This window comes from Lynx canadensis, chromosome D3 (assembly GCF_007474595.2).
Source record: "Lynx canadensis isolate LIC74 chromosome D3, mLynCan4.pri.v2, whole genome shotgun sequence".
Lineage (NCBI taxonomy): Eukaryota > Metazoa > Chordata > Mammalia > Carnivora > Felidae > Lynx > Lynx canadensis.
This window is the reverse complement of record NC_044314.2, coordinates 41,222,962-41,239,730: the sequence shown is the minus strand read 5'-3', so window position 1 is coordinate 41,239,730 and position 16,769 is coordinate 41,222,962. Positions and strand designations below refer to the sequence as shown.

At 37.8% G+C, this 16,769-nt stretch overlaps 1 protein-coding gene across 1 annotated transcript in view; it reads left to right on the top strand.

Annotated features, from left to right (window-relative positions):
* Positions 1–16,769, top strand: part of DSG2 (desmoglein 2) — a 50,240-nt gene that overhangs the window by 3,912 nt on the left and 29,559 nt on the right. The window contains 1 exon segment of the mRNA XM_030336563.1: positions 16,230–16,265. Within this exon segment, the coding sequence (XP_030192423.1) occupies positions 16,230–16,265 (36 nt within the window).

Genomic DNA, 16,769 nt, shown 5'->3' with positions numbered 1-16,769 from the left:
ATACATAACAAGTAAGTTCAACTATCTATAAATTATAAAAATTGCCATTATGCTTAATGTTTTAATATACGACTGGATAACAGAATTTAGAGTAAATTCAAGTATAATTTAGATGATATGTATTGAAGCCTGTAAGAGTAATCAGTTACATCCAGGGATTTTAGAAACATATGATTTCACATTTGTTTTTGTTTCTAAAAATTAAAAAGTTATGGAAAAATGTCAGCTCTTAACAGAAAATTCTTTAATACTGAACTTAGAGGGAATTATGATTAAAAAAAAAAGTATGAGCATTCATTTGGGCTAAATTCTTCCCAATCATTAGACAGACCTGATGAACTAAATTAAAATCCCTAAGGCTGAGGTCCAGAAATATGTATTGATAGAAACTTTCCAGTTAATCTAATTATCAGACATATAGAAGAGTAAGAATTACTGCTCTCAATTTTGCAAAATAGTTTATTCATGGATGAAGCATGCCCATATTTATATGGAAAAAATTATACATTGAACAGCAATTGGTATTTTTTAAACTGCCAAATTGTAGTAAAAATCAGAAGCCTTAATTGAAATCATAAATGAGCTTTAGATCAGTTTGAGCATGTCTTAGTAACAGCTTTTTTTCCCCTGTTTTTCAAAGTGCCACAAATTTTAATAGTTGAATAACACTTTTCAAACATATATGATGAGAGATTGTTTTCTCAGTTAAGTTTATCTTAAAGTATCAAATGTATACCACATATGACATTGTACTATTTTTGTTTATTTCAAATTATTAAAAATTATTAAGATTTTTATTATATGCAAAGCTTAGGGATTAGAGTCAAGGAATCTAGAACACCAGTATTTATACCATAGTCAAATGGTAATATGGTAATACTCACAAGAAAAGAAACTATGTAGAAACTAACCAAGGTGTTTAGTGACACCTTGCTCAATTTTAAACAACATACCTGACATTGGGAGATCATGAAAAAACCAGACATGTTCTGTCATCATGGTGTTTATGGTCTAGTAAATAAGTAAATGGCTAATTTCCAATTGGGTTATAGTCAGAAGAGCAATGATAAAAAGAATAGACACTACTGTGGAGCTTACAGGAGGAGCTCCAGCACTGACCATCCCAGCCAAGATCTGAGAATAATTATAAATTAATGAAATCTGAAGAGAAGAAGGGAGAAGAATGTTCCAGGTAGAGAAAAGAGCATTTGCAAAGGCCTGAAGACAAGGGCACGTGCTTAGAAGAAATGAAAGAGTTCATTTTAGCTGGAATGTAAGGCAAAACAACATACAGAAAGATGAGTGCAGCCTTCCTGATACCAAGGGAAGCCACAAAAGACTAATTAACAAGTAAGCATTTTTAGGGAGGTGTTCAAATTATTAAGAAATTAAAAAGATGAATTTTGGTTGAGTCGGTCAGGAAAGGGTCAAGAAAGAAGAGAGTTGTTGACCAATTGGGAACAATTTTGCCTCATTTTTTTTTTCAAAAGAGATTTTTCCAAAATTTAGGATGTTGTAACCAAAGACAGGCAGAAAAGCGCATACAGTACAATGGAGGGAGGGTGCAGCCCAGTAGGAGGATTGTTTTGGGAGCAAGTGTTCTCAAGGAAATTTTGGGGGACTAAGATTTGAAAGGGGCATTTTGGTTGTCATAAGGCCCAAGATGCTACTGGTAGTTAATACTTCCAATCCAGGGATGCTAAGCCTCCAGCATTCTTCAGAACCTTCAAGAAGAATTTAGCTACTCATGAATACCTATAGCACTCCCACTGAGAAATGGTGATAGACAAATAGTGAGAGATTCTATTTAGGGATTCATCTCATCTCTGTTCTCTTTTGAAAATGCAAATATCAGGACAACTGGGTTGCTCAGTCACTTGAGTGTCCAACTCTTGATTTTGGCTCAGGTCATGATCCCTGGTTTGTGGGATCTAGCCCTGTATCTGCCTCCATGCTAAGCATGGAGCCTGCTTGGAATTCTTTCTCTTTCCCTCTGCCCCTCTCCCCCACTAGCACTCTCTCTCTCTCTAAAATAAAAGAAAAAAAAAAAAACAAGAAAATGCAAATATCTCTGGTTAATTGAAACTTGATACATTCATTCATTCAGCAAATATTACTGAGCATCTACTCTGTGCCAAACACGTCTATGTCTCACATCAAAATCACACCTGCATGGCAATTATTTTCATCAGCTAAGCAGGTGCTGCCTGGCTGAATGGAGAATGAGAGGGCAAATATGGGTGGAAATGAGATGAGAAGAGAGTTCAGATATCCGCTCTTCTAAAGTACCTCCATCCCATTACTCTTTCAAGTTCCCCACAATGCAAACTAAAAAAATAGAATAAAATTAGGAGGAGGGTTCAGATGACAATGTAGAAAAATCCTGATCTCACCTCTTCCCACAGACACAATAAATCCACAACTATATATGGAATAATTCCCTGTGAAGGGGACCTAGAAATTGGGTCCCTCCACAGCAGGGGACAGCAACAAGGTAGGTAGAAGAGGACAACAGTAGTAGATATGGTTGCATATCTACAATGATTAGTTAAGGAATGCACAAAATAATAAGACATATAAATATCACATCAAAAACATAAAACATGAGGTGGGGGGCAGAAATGTAGTCCTTTTAGAAAGCATTCAAACTTAAGTGACCAACTTAAAATAGATGGTTATGTACATAGGTTGTTATATATGAACCTCATAGTAACCACAGCCAAAAACCTATAATAGATACACAAATAAAGTGAAAGGATTCCAAACAGCACCAAAGAAAGTCACAAATCATAAGAGAAGAAGAAAAGAACAGAGAAGGAGTACAGAAACATCCAGAAAACAATGAACAAAATGGCAATAAATACATACCTATCAATAATTAATTTAAATGTAAATGGACTACCTGCTCCAATCCAAAGACACAGAGTGGCTAAATGGGTAAAAAACATCAAGACCCATCTATATGCTGCCTACAAGAAACTCACTTCATATCTAAATACATACACAGACTGAAAGTGAAGATGTAGAAAAACATTCCATATACATGGAAACAGCAATCTGGGGGTAGCAATACTTAGACAAAATAGACTTCAAAACAAAGGCTGTAACAAGAGATAAAGAAGGGGATCACATAATGATAAAGGGGTCAATTCAACACAAAGATACACCACTTGTAAGTACTTATGCATCCAACACAGGAGCACCTAAATACATAAAGCAAATATTGACAGACACAGAGGGAGAAATTGGTGGTAATACAGTAACAGTAAAGGACTTTAACACCTCACTTACATCGATGGATAGATCATCTAGAACCAAAATTAAGAAGGAAACATTGACCTTGAATGACACAATAGACCAGATGGACTTAATAGATTATTACAGAATGTTTTCATCCAAAAACAGAAGAATACACATTCTTCTCCAGTGCACGTGGAACATTCTCCAGGATAGATCACATGTTAGGCCACAAAACAAATCTCAATAAATTTAAGATTGAAATCATATTAAGCATTTTTTCTGACCACAATGGTATGAAACTAGAAATCAGCTGCAAGAAGAAATCTGGAAAAAACACAAACATAAAGATTCAAACATGTTACTAAACACCTGTTGGGCCAATGAAGAAATCAAAGAGGAAAGGGGTGCCTGGACGGCTCTGTCAGTTGAGTAGCTGACTCTTGATGTTAGCTTAGGTCATGATCCCAGATCATGGGATCAAGCCCTGCATCGGGCTCCACACTGATCATGGAGCCTGCTTGGGATTCTCTCTCTCCCTTTGCCCCTTTCCCCTGCTCGTGCACTCTCTCTCTGTTAAAAAAAAAAAAAAAAAAAAAAAGAGGGAAAGAAAGAAAGAAAAAATTAAAAAGTACTTTGAGAGAAACAAAAATGAAAACACAATGTTCCAAAAGTCTATGGGATATAGCAAAAGCAGTTTTAAGAGGGAATCTTATAATAATACAGGCCCACCTCAAGAAACAAGAGAAATTTCAAATAGATAATTTAACCTTTCACCTGAAGGAACTAGAAAAAGAATAAAGTCTGAAGTTAGTAGAAAGAAGGAAGTAATAAAGATCAACAGCAGAAACATCTTAAATAGAAAAGAAACTACGAGCTGGTTTTTTAAAAGATAAAATTGATAAACTTTCAGCCAGACTCATCAAGAAAAGTATCAGAGCCCAAATAAATAAAGTCAGAAATGAGAAGTTAAAACCAATACCACAGAAATACAAATGATCATGAGACTGCTATGAACAATTTACATACCAACAAATTGGCAGCAAGGAAGAAATGGTTAAATTCCTGGAAATATACAGGCATCCAAGACTGATCATGTAAATTGGTACAGCCACTATAGAAAACAGTATGGAGGTTCCTCAAAAAATTAAAAATAGAATTACCGTATGACCCAACAATTCCTCTTCTAGGTATTTCTCTGAAGAAAATGAAAACACTAACTGAAAAATACACGTGCCCATATGTTCATTGCAAGCCAACACATGGAATTTGCCTAAATGTCCCATCGATAAATGGATGTGATACACACACACACACACACACACACACACACACACATCAACTGACCCACTGCGTCCCTTGCAGTGCCCTACTTTTTTGTCTACTATCTTTCCTCCCTACTCAAAAGGTTTCCCCAAGATCTAAGCTTAACAGGTTTACAATCTGCGCTCTGAGAATTGCATCCTTCTAGCCATTCAGATTTTCAGGATCCTCTCACCCCTTCCCGTATCCTCCATGTATGAAGCATTGTCAAGGATTAGCTGTGTCCTAATGAAGACCTGCTTTCTCTTGGGGCACCTGGTTGGCTCAGTCGGTTGAGTGTCCAACTTTGACTCAGGTCATGACCTCATGGTTTGTGAGTTCGAGCCCCACATCAGGCTTTGTGTTGACAGCTCAGAGCCTGGAGCCTGCTTCGGATTCTGTCTCCCTCTCTCTCTGCCCCTCCCCTGCTCATGCTGTCTCTCTCTGTCTCAAAAATAAATAAATAAACATTAAAAATAAATAAATACTTGCCTTCACCCATCCATCCTTGTGCCATTCCTCTATGCTGTTCCTCATTTTATCTCCTCTGGCTTACTACTCTAGTGTTCAAAGTGTCACCTGCCTTTCATCTTCCACAGTACTGCCAGAAAACCTCTGGAGCTCTAGTGTTAGAGTATCCCTAATCAGAACTTGTCGATGACTCCCACTTATAAGATCAGTGAAGAATTTTAGCACAACTTTTTGTCCTTATTTTCTACGTACCACTGTAACACAGTCTAGGTGCCAAACTGCCAAACTTCTTGTTCTTTGCCCTCCATCTCCATATAGTGGCACATGCTGCCTTTGAATGGATCGTTTCCATCCTGCAATCTGCACAGATTCTGCTCCCTCTCAAGGCCAAGCCCACTGCCACCTCCTTCCCTAAACCTCTCCTGATTCCCCTAGCAGAAAGTGGTTTCTGCATTTCCCCAGAACTGTTTTTGCAGCTGTCATTTGCACAATTAACTTTTTCTACCCTATGTTATAGTTATTTATATATTCTTTATCTCTCCTACTACACTGTGAGTTTCAGAGCAGAATCTAAATGTCATTTGTCTGTACACTAGCTAATTGTCTGGGACACAGAAGTAGTCTTTAAAAACCCAAGAGTTGGGGCATCTGGGTGGTTCAGTCGATTAAGCATCAGGCTCTTGACTTCAGCTCAGGTTATGATCTCACGGTTGGTGAGTCTGAGTCCCACATCAGGCTTAATGCTGATAAATGTGGAACCCGCTTGGGATTCTCTCTCTCTATGTCTCTTCCCCTCCCAACTCGTGCTCTCTTTCTCTCTCAAAATAAGTTTAAAAAAAAGAGTCAAAGCATCTTTCTATGTTTGGGAAATCTGGAATAATGTGAATTTCCTTTGTTTAAAAAATATATTTACTGGGCACCTGGATTGCTCAGTTGGTTAAGTATCCAACTTTGGCTCAGGTCATGATCTGGCAGTTCATGGGTTCAAGCCATGCATTGGGCTCTGTGCTGACAGCTCAGAGCTCAGAACCTGGAGCCTTTTTTGGATTCTGTGTTTCCTCTGTCTCTGCCTCACCCCCTGTTCTCTTTCTCTTTCTCTCTCTCTCTCTTTCTCTCAAAAATAAATAAGCATTAAAAAAAAATTTTTTAAACATGTTTACTGTCTAATTAGTCATCAGTCTGACCTGAACTTCCAGATTATTGATTTAGTTTCATTACAAATTAGAATTTTTTCTACAAGGAAAGAAAAGAGAGACAAAAAATGTAAATTAAGATTTGCCTAATTTCACAGATAATAGTCCTGCAAAAAGATTCATACAACTTTCTAAAGCCCTTGATTTTCACAGTTTTTTAATTTGCCTTCACTTATTTGAGGCCAATTGAAAATGCCTGTTTTCCAGTTTGAACCTTGGAAGTACACTGTTGCCTTACTGACAGACCAGTGCCATCTATGGTGAAGAGGGACAGTCTGAAGCTCGTGATTTTCTTAAACTTCGGGGGATGGAATCTGGTTTCTTCATTTTTTTAGTGTAATTTTCAGGAATATATTACAGCAAAAAGGTGGAAACAGCATCATTTTTGTCTATCAAATTATGTGAGATAATTTATATAGATTTACTAAGATTTTCCTGATTCCAAAAGCATTCATAGCAGTTATAGAAAACAAATAACGATAAAATGGTAAAATATTTCAAAAATAATAAATGCCCAAGATCAGCCAAACTTAAACTAGAAAAGATGTAAAAGAGGAGGAAACACTATTTAAAGTAATCCTGTTATATTGATTGCTACTTCTAAAATGAAAAATCTTCTTGTGATAGAAATCACTCAGTTCCTGTATTTCCTAGTTTAGAATCTGTCGTTCACACGTCTTTGTAGTTGAGGATTTATTATCCAGTCAACGAATTATCCAGGCTCATTCTTCCCTTTCCTTTGCTACTCTGGTTTTATACAATGGTTTTCAAAAGTGTGATCAGACCTGAAGCATCAACATAACCAGGAAACTACAGATTCTTATGCCCCCTGATTCACAGACTGATAACTGGAAATTCTCTGCTGGAACCTGGCAGTCTGTATTTTAACAAGGCGATTCTGATGCCACTCAAGCTTGAGAACCACTGCTAACATCCCTATTAGAAAATAATTGGGAAGAAAAAAGATTAAATATTTTAAAAGCTTACATTTAATTACTTGTTAGCAACTCTGATTAAAAAAAAAATGTTTTAAGGACCAAATAAAATAACATGGACTTTTATGGACCTTCAGTTTAAATGTCTATATCCAGGAAGATATAGGAGCGGTCTATGATGACACAAAACTCAACTTGAAGTAAGAATTCACAATGTGACCTAACAACTCAAGGGTAGCACAGCATTGCCAAATCCACATTTTAAAATTTTGGGGGGCAGTTAATAATTCCAAAGAAAATATCTTCTTCTTTAAAGCTTCTTTAAAGTCATCAATATGACTCACTCAAAGCCCTATTTGTTACATTAAGATTAGCCCAGACATTATAAGAGCAGGTGAAAGGTTATGACAAATCATATAATTATTACATTCAGTCTTAAAGTATGTAGTTTTACTATCTAAAATTCAAGCTCAGAATGGAAACATTAAAGTTAAAATACTGCTTTTCTTGGCTATTGAGGTTTTTTTAAGTACCAACTGTGAAAACAAATATAAGTGTATATATAAATTCAGTTTTTTTGTTTTTTTACATTTTTAATGTTTATATTTGAGAGAGTGCGAGTGGGGGAGGGGCAGAGAGAGACAGAGACAGAATCTGAAGCAGACTCCAGGCTCTAAGCTGTCAGCACAGAGAACAATGCAAGGCCCAAACCCATGAGCCATGAAATCATGACCTGGGCAAAAGTCGGATGCTTAACTGACTGAGCCACCCAGGTCCCCCGTGATTAGTTTTTTTAATAAAGCTACTCTAGGAATTGTCTTTAATGTATGGGTCACATATACGTTGAATAAATATTATAGACATTTTTAAGTTGGTATTTTCTAAATGAATTATAATGTTTAGCCATAAAAAAAGACATTTTGTAAAAACTACATCCCCTTCCTCAAGAAAAAAAAAAAATTAAGCAAGATTAAGAGAAAGAGTATAGTAGGTGAAATTCTAACATAAATCTGACCCTATCAGGTTGATCAGAGTAGCTCACCAAAATTACTGGTCCACTCTTACTGCACTGGGTCACTTGAACCTAAGTTTATGTCATTACAGAGGTCCTGCCACGACCTTCTTGGGGCTACAGAGGCTAGTCTAGCTCTGTCTATACAAATAGAAAAATCAGGATATGCGATCATGGAAATAAGCAAGTGGCATCCATGGCCCTAATATCATTTTATTTCTATTAGATTATTTTCGCCAAAGCTGACGAAGCTTAGGAATGGATTGGGGATAAACCAAGGATCCTTGGGAGCAGTTTCTGGTTTTGCCTTCCACACAGTAAAATGGAGAAACAAAGAATTTTAACACCTTCTTCTTCTTTGAAAGGGTGGGTGAGAATGGAGAATAACACAGGTGTTTCTGTGATTATCCAGGGGATGGGCATGAGTTTGACTAACTAACAACAACAGGTACATGCTAGATCATCTCTGTTTGAGTCCTTAAGATTGTCTATTGACCACACTACTGACTTGCCAGAATAGAAATAAGCCATTAGAATAGAATGCCTCAAGTTTGGAATGGTGTTTAAACTACTTTGTATCCCTCTACATTTATCTCTAATAAGATATCTACTGGTCTGAGATATTAACGTGTAAGGAGTCACCTTACTATGGACTCAGAAACAGGGATAAATCTTCAAGATCATCTATTTCAGATCAAAAATGAATAATCAGGAGGAGATGTCATCTAGTGACTCATAAGTCCTCCTGAATTCTGCTTGTTAAACTCCTAAAGGTGACTTCATAATAGGAAGTCTTTTAAAGGTGCTGACCTTGAGAACAAACAGTACACTGACTAATCATTTTTTGCAGTGATGTTTGATTTGCCCTCATGCCTCTGCCAAAAGAAAAATTATTTTCTTGCCAGTTACCAGGAAGTCCAGTTTGACAAGATGAGTAGGATCCAGTGGTAAAAATAAAACTTTTTTTTTAACTTTAGTAAATTGGAAAAGCTTTTGAAGGATTTTTATGGTTTATATAAAAATACGACTTCTTGGGTGCAAAGACTAGAAGTTTATTTTCCTTTTCAGTCTTTTTTTTTTAAGTTTATTCATTATTGAGAGAGAGAGAGAGTGCGTATGAGCAGGGAAAGGGCAGAGAGAGGGAGAGAGAGAGAATCCCAGCAGGCTCTGCACTGCTAGAGCCTGAAGCGGGGCTCAAACCCTCGAACCGTGAGATCATGACCTGAACCGAAGTCAAGAGCCAGATGCTTAACCGACTGAGACACCCAGGCTCCCCTCTCTTCAGTATTAAAGGCATTTTGCACATGAAACTTTTCTGTCGCCAAGTTCCTGTGAGAAAAAAACTATAGATTTCATACTTGGGAGAAGCCATAATGGTCATCTCGTCAGGCATTCTTGCGATGCTTGAAACCCTTTAACCACATCCCCACAGGGTGTCACTTAAACTTACAGAGCTGGAAATGTTCAAAGGCAAGTGGGAATAAGTAGGAATGGAGGACAGAAGTCAGAGTGTCAGTTATTCCACTTACATTGCCTGCAATTTGGAAATTTGCATAAATCCATGGTCTCCTGAAATTTGTATGACCTTCTTGGTTAAGTATTATAGTAGTCCTATCAAAGACACATGGTCTAAATCAGGTATTTCAACCTCAGCATTTTGTCATTTGGAGCCAGATAATGCTTTGTTGGGGGAGCCTATCCTGTGCATAATAGGATATTGAGCAGCATCTCTGGTCTCTACCCACTAGATGCCAGTAAGCACCTCACCCTGGTTTGACAACCTCCCTGCCCTCCACACTCGTTTCAAAACCAAAAATGTCTGCAGATGTTACCAAATGTCCCAGATGGCTCCAGGATGGGGGAGGAAGTTGTATATGAAATCCTCCCCCCCCCCCCCCCACTGAGAACTGCTTGTACAAATTAAGGAAGTGCTCTGGAAACATCCAGATTATTTACTTGGAGTAAGTAGAAAGGAGTAGTTAAGATCTTAACTATTTCCTTAATCAAATAAGCAGTCTCACAATTAACAAAATGTTAGTACAATTCTCTTGGTTTTTTTGTTGTTTTTTGTTTCTGTTTTGTGCAAGTGTGGAGCAATTATTTCAGTCCATCATATTTTATTAAGTGTCTGTGAGAACAGGCTACTGCTGTAGGTGCTATAAAAATGCAGATAGCATTTACATAACTATTGTAGAACTATTCCGTGACACCCTCAGCTTTAAGATGCACATCAATTTTTGTACCTTTTTCTTATAACACAAGAAAAAATATACAAATCACAAGTGTACTGAACTGCTGTATTTTCACAAACTGAACATAGCATAGGATCAGCAACCAGATTAAGAAACAGGACAACCAGCACCCAAAAGCCCTAACATCATCTCCACTGACTCACTTCCCTCTTGCAGCATCAACCTGGATTACTGATACCATTCCTCCCCCATGCCTGACCCTTCCATTTGCCAGAAGGTCTGCCTGACTTACTCCCCATTCCATTCCAGTCTCTATGAAGATAGAATCTCTTCTGAGAGCCTCCTCACAGTCCTAAATCACTCTCTATCACCCTGTCCCTGCTTTAATTTTCTTTACAGCTATCACAACCTATTTTTGTCTGTCTCTCGAACAAGTAAGAATCCAAGAGGATAAGAACATACCATAGACTATTGTAGAAGCTCAGGAAATTGAAGGCATGAATGAATCCAAACTTCAGAAATTTTAAGATGAAGAAATGCAAATCATAGAATTAAGGAAATACCATCATAGTTCTATTTACTGAATGCCTGCTATATGCCAATCACTGCAATAATCACTCTCATATGTTATATCTTCAATATGCACTATAACCCTGCAATATGTGCTTTCAGATTCAAGTAACAAAACCCAACTGAAAGTAGATTAACAAAAATAATGTTTAATATCTCTAAAAAATGGTCCATAGATGGGGTGGTCCCAGTTTTGACCAATTTTTTACCTCAGAGATGTTATGGTTTCAGTTTGGTTTCTCTTGTCATTTTATTAGCTCTCTCCTCGTGGTCACAGATGGCTCTAGCCATTCCAAATGTCGTGTCCTTGCTCAGCAATCTCCAGAAGAAAGTAAAAAGAGAGGCTGTGCATATACTTCTCTTCTTATCAAAGAGGAGAGTCATTTCCAGGCTCTCCAGATATCTCATTGGCCAAAATTCTCTTCTACATTGTTCTAGGTTGAATGTTTGTGTCCTCCCACCCACCCCCGATTCCTGTGTAGATGCCCTAACTCCCAAAGTGATAGGATTAGTGCCCTTACAAGAAGAGACAAGAGAGCCCAAGCTCAAGCTCTTCCTCTTCATGTGTGGACATAGCAAGAAGGCTGCTGTCTGCAAGCCAAGAAGGGAGTCCTTATTGGGAACTGACTTAGCCAGTACCTTATCTTGGACTTTCCAGCCTCCATAACTCTCAGAAATAAATTTCTGTTGTTTAAGCCACCCAATCTATAGTGTTGTTATGCAGCCTGACCTGACTAATACACACATTTACACATAAACTAGTCACCATCGAAGTGAAGGAGACTATGACGCTTTGGCATATACCAATCATTACTCAGCTCCATCACCTGGGCAGTGCCTACCTGCTACCTGAACAAATGGGGTTTTGTAAATGCTAAAATGAGAGGAAATGACAATTAGCTATACAATTGAAAATGTCTGCCACAGATGTATTATTAATTCCTTATGTTACACATAAGGAAACAAATTAAAGCAATTTATTGAGCAGAATCAGGATTTTAATCTAGGTATGACTGTTTCCTAAGTCATGCACTTTGCACCAGCTGATACTGCTTGTCAAACATAATTACAACAGAGGTCTTTTCTGTAATAACAAAAGTTAAGAAAAACTCTGTTTTTATGATTCACCTGAAAAAAGTGGCTGAGGAGACTGGGAACAATTTCATGATGGGTGTACTACATCTCTGTCCAGATCTTGGCTTCTTAATACCATTCCCCCCTATTAGAATTCAGGGCTATTTGGAGAAATGGCTCATTATAAAGCTGAAATAGGAGAAATAGAAGATGGCCCTCGAACATCTTGTGATGCTAGGACAGTAAGGGAGAGCTCAAAATACAAAAAGGTGGGAACATGTCAACATAGGAACAGAATCTAACCTGAAAGATCTTCCAGTGCCCAAAGCTGGAACTATCTGATTTGAACCACAAAATTAATAAATAGTATTGGTTATAACCCACAGAATAAATAAATATGCATGAGTCCATACTGATATAAAATGATTAAATGGATAAACAATGAGGGACGAGGAAATGAAGCTTTCCTGCCAAAGAATCCCATGTAATATGTATACATGCCTCTCTCATAGGAAGTGAGGCTTAATCTCTCTCCTCCCCAGTCCCCCACCCTAAAGGAGAGCTAGACTTAGTGACTCACTTGCAAGGAATAGAGTACAGAAAGGGAAAAGTAGAATCTCACAGTGGAGAAACCTGCAAAGGCTACCTTAGCCAACACGTCATATGGCTATCCTGTACCCCTGATACAATGTGATGAAAAGGGCACTTCACCACTCCATGGTGTTCTTTCCAAAAGCACATCACCCTGGTCTGATCGTGAAATAAATCAACAGATAAAACCAAATTGGAGGACATCTTACAGGATATTTGGCCGGTATCAGAACTGTCGGGATCATAAACAGGGAAAGACTGAAAAACAGTCACAGACCAGAGGAGATATCCCAGTTGTAGTATGGGATGCTACCTGGATGCTGGAACAGAAAAGGACATTAAGTCTGGAATTTAGCTAACTCTACATTCTATAAATATACCAATGTCAGTATCTTAATTTGACAAGTGTACAGTAGCTATTTAAGAAGTCAGTGGGGAAAATGGGCAAGGGAACCCTGCACTATCTTTGCAACATTTATGCAAATCTAAAGTCATTCCTAAATCTCAAAAAAAATCTATTTTTTAAATTTTTTAATGTTTATTTTTGAGAGAGAGAGAGAGAGAGTGCGAGCAGGGGAGGGGGAGAGAGAGAGGGAGACACAGAATCCGAAGCAGGCTCCAGGCTCTGAGCTGTCAGCGCAGAACCCAACGCAGGGCTCGAACCCACAAACCCACAAGATCATGACCTGAGCCAAAGTCGGATGCTTAACCCACTAAGCCACCCAGGCACCCTTTAAAAAATCTATTTTAAGTGTGTGCTAGCTAATTGAAACTAAGTATTGCTTTGAGTGTTCATTGTACCATTCACTCTACTTTTGCATATATTTTCAATTAAAAACTTAATATTAAATTCATGAAATAAAAGATTCTCTGCATTCAAGATATTAGCAATCAGGAATGACAAAGTTTCTTGTGTTAACTACTGAGACAGTAGTAAATAAGGCAAACTTCATGTCTTTAATCCTAAATGAACAACTGCTACTCCTATAACATTCTACGGTTCTTGCTACTCAAGAACTGACAATGTCAGAATCACCTAAGAGCTAGTAGAAATGCAGGGTATAAGACTGAACTGTATACCTGCTGAATTGAAATCTTTATTTTTAACAAGATCCCCGGTGAGCAAAATGCATGTTAAAGTTTAAGAAACACTGTTTATAACCATATGATTGTCTACATTTCTTACAAATAACATCTAAAAACATCTAAAAAGTACATCCCAGGAAAAAAAAATCAATGAAGAAATACTCTCATAAAGAGTTTGCACTTGAATAGAGAACTATTTTTATTTATGTACTAATGATATTTAGGATGATAACATTTAATAAATAACATGTAACTATTATACCTTTTTTGCTAGACCAAATAAGAGTTTAGGGAAGAATAAAAGTGGTAACTTTTTTTATCAATCCCTCAATATGGCCAGTACAAAGTAAAGAAATCAATGGTTAGGCAAGGAATACATTACATTTTAAGAGTGTCTCCTGATGTGACACTGAGGAATCTTGGATCGAGTCACTACTCTTCCCTTTCAAAATTCCCACCAGAAAAACATGCAGAGAAGTATAATCCATTCAGCATTGCTTTTGCTTGTTTTTCATACCGTGCCACCTTTGAAAATACGTGAACTTGGGGAGCATAACTTTGAGTAGAGATGTCTGTGGCATTCCTAGCCAATAATAGAGAGGATGAGGTGAGGAAGAAATAATATATCTGGCCATAAAATCGAAAATTAGCCGTGGTTGTTTGTCTGCCCCAGAGAAGCTCAGACTAGAGACTGAGCATCCTGGAATTTCTCTTTGCAGGGATAGAGATAAGAACATGTCGAAGATAGAGGAAAGAAAGAAAGATGAAGGATCCACATGTAGAACAGACCCTGCAAGGAGCCTTCAAAGAGATGTGAATAGGTGAAAGAGACCTAGAAATTTTGAAGAAAGCCTTATTTTCCATGATTTATCACCAAGGCCTTTGTGGACCCATGTGACCTGAGATGTAGATGAGAAAAGGCAAACAAGACCAAGAAAATCCAAATTGAAGGCAGATTATAATGAATTAATGCACAAATGGAAGGTGGGGAAGTGAAGGCAATAAATATAGACAATTTCAGCTTGGAGTCATAGTACAAAAAAGAATATGTAGCAGATTAAATGTTAGCAGAGATGGGGACAGGTAGGGAAGATCTTAATATATTTGGCTAGTCAACGGGAAGGAAATAAACATGTTTGATTAGCCAGTGATGAGTGAAGATAAAAAAATTAGTGGAAGGAGCAAGGTTCTTGAGAAGATAAATGTAGGAGAATAAGTAGAAAAGGTGAAGATAAATCACACAGACGATGTTTGACTTCGGAAGGGCATCAGGACACCTCTGTCTTGGAGAAGGCCGGGAAGGAAAGGAGAATTGTAGATACAACATCAAATGAGAAATGGGGTGATCTAAGAGTGAATGTGTTCAGAGGTGTGGGTCCGTGTGATTGGGGCAGTCTCCTGAGGTTCAGAATGGTATTATAGGGCTACTATAAGAGAAACAAAGATAAGGCAACTGTAAAATGTATAGTCTAAATGAGCACACCTTTGAGAGTGAATGGGTCATAACAGTTGGGGTGCCAGTACAGCAGGTGTCATCCAGACTCTCCTGGGCAAATGGAAACATATGGTCACCCTAGAAAGGAGCCTCCACCCCTGAGGAGGGAGCAGCTATTGGAGAGTGAATGGATGTGATGGATCCATTCAGCCTCCATGGCCTCGTTCTACCAGTTTTGCCAGTACAGGGTCAGAATCAAAGAGAATAATGAGCTTACAGAGGTAGTGAAAAAGTGATGCAGGAATGTTAGAAAGTCAAGAGAATGAGGGGTCGCAGAGTCATTGACAACATCTTTGGAATGGCTGGCAGTAATCTACTAGCGTTGCCTAATGTTGGGAACGTTCTCAATCCACTAGCCTCATGTGGATAGTGAGCAAATGAATTATTAATTTCAAATAATTTAAATTTAAGTGTAAATAGCCACGTGTGGCTATCATGTGAGAAAGAACTGGTCTAGAGTAAGCCAAGGGGTAAATGAAACCAAGAGATTAATGGACTATAAGGAAAGGAAAGCAAAAGTCAAAAGGATAGGAGTTTATTGGGCAGATTTTAGAGTAACTGCAACTATATTTACTTCTGTGTGATGATGAAGCCCAAAGTGTGACAGTGCTTGATAAGAACCAAAGAAAAGGGTTGGGGGACTTAGGTGTGACGTCCAAATATGGGCAGTCGTGTGGGTGACCCTAGGGATGATGGGAGTTAGCTGGGCCAGGAGTAGAGGGTGCATCTCATACTAAAGGCCTTGAGGAAAGTTATGTGCGTACCTGAGAACACGAGATGAAGAGTTCCTGTTTTTGTTCTTCAGATATGAGTTGTGTTCTGAGTTTCCTGGAGGAGGCAGTGTGGATCAAACAATGTAGATTCCTCTCTCTAGCCCTGGTCGTGGCAGGGAGGCAAAGGGGAAAATTAAAATTTGTTTCCTTTTGACAAAAGAGGATAGTAATGGTGGTGGTTAAACCTTTTTTAAATATCTATAATGTGTTAGGTGGTAAGTTATTAATTAACAAAGGATTTATACTGAATTGAGTGATAAATTATATTAAACAACAAATAAATAATTTTATTTTCCAGATCTGCTTTAACTTTGGAAATGGACTCCATTTAGAGGTAAGGAACCGAGGGGATTATTCCTGTCTTTTGGACTCAGAGGCTTAATTTCATGGAAGACAATTTGGCTATGCTGTACCAGATTAAAATGCACACTCCCTGTGCTCGCTTCGGCAGCACATATATTAAAATGCACACTCCCTTACACCTAACAATTCCCACTCTATCATGTGCACAGGAACATATATCCAGGGATGTTCAATGTAGCATTTTTATGACAATCTAAATGTTCGTTAATAGAATGGTTAAAACAATTTACGGTACATGAAGAATCTCCATGATGAGGTACTGAATGAAAAATCAAGGGGCAGAGTAAGATGAAGAGTATAATTCCATTTTATAGGAAGAAGAGCTTTATACATGTGCAACTGTATGGTCATAAGAAAAAATCCTAAAAGATATCATTAAGCAATTAGCAGTGAATACTCTGAAGTATGAGAAAAATAGAGTAAAGTTTTAATAGTTTTACATTATGAACTTTAATGTTAATTTATTGTTTTATTA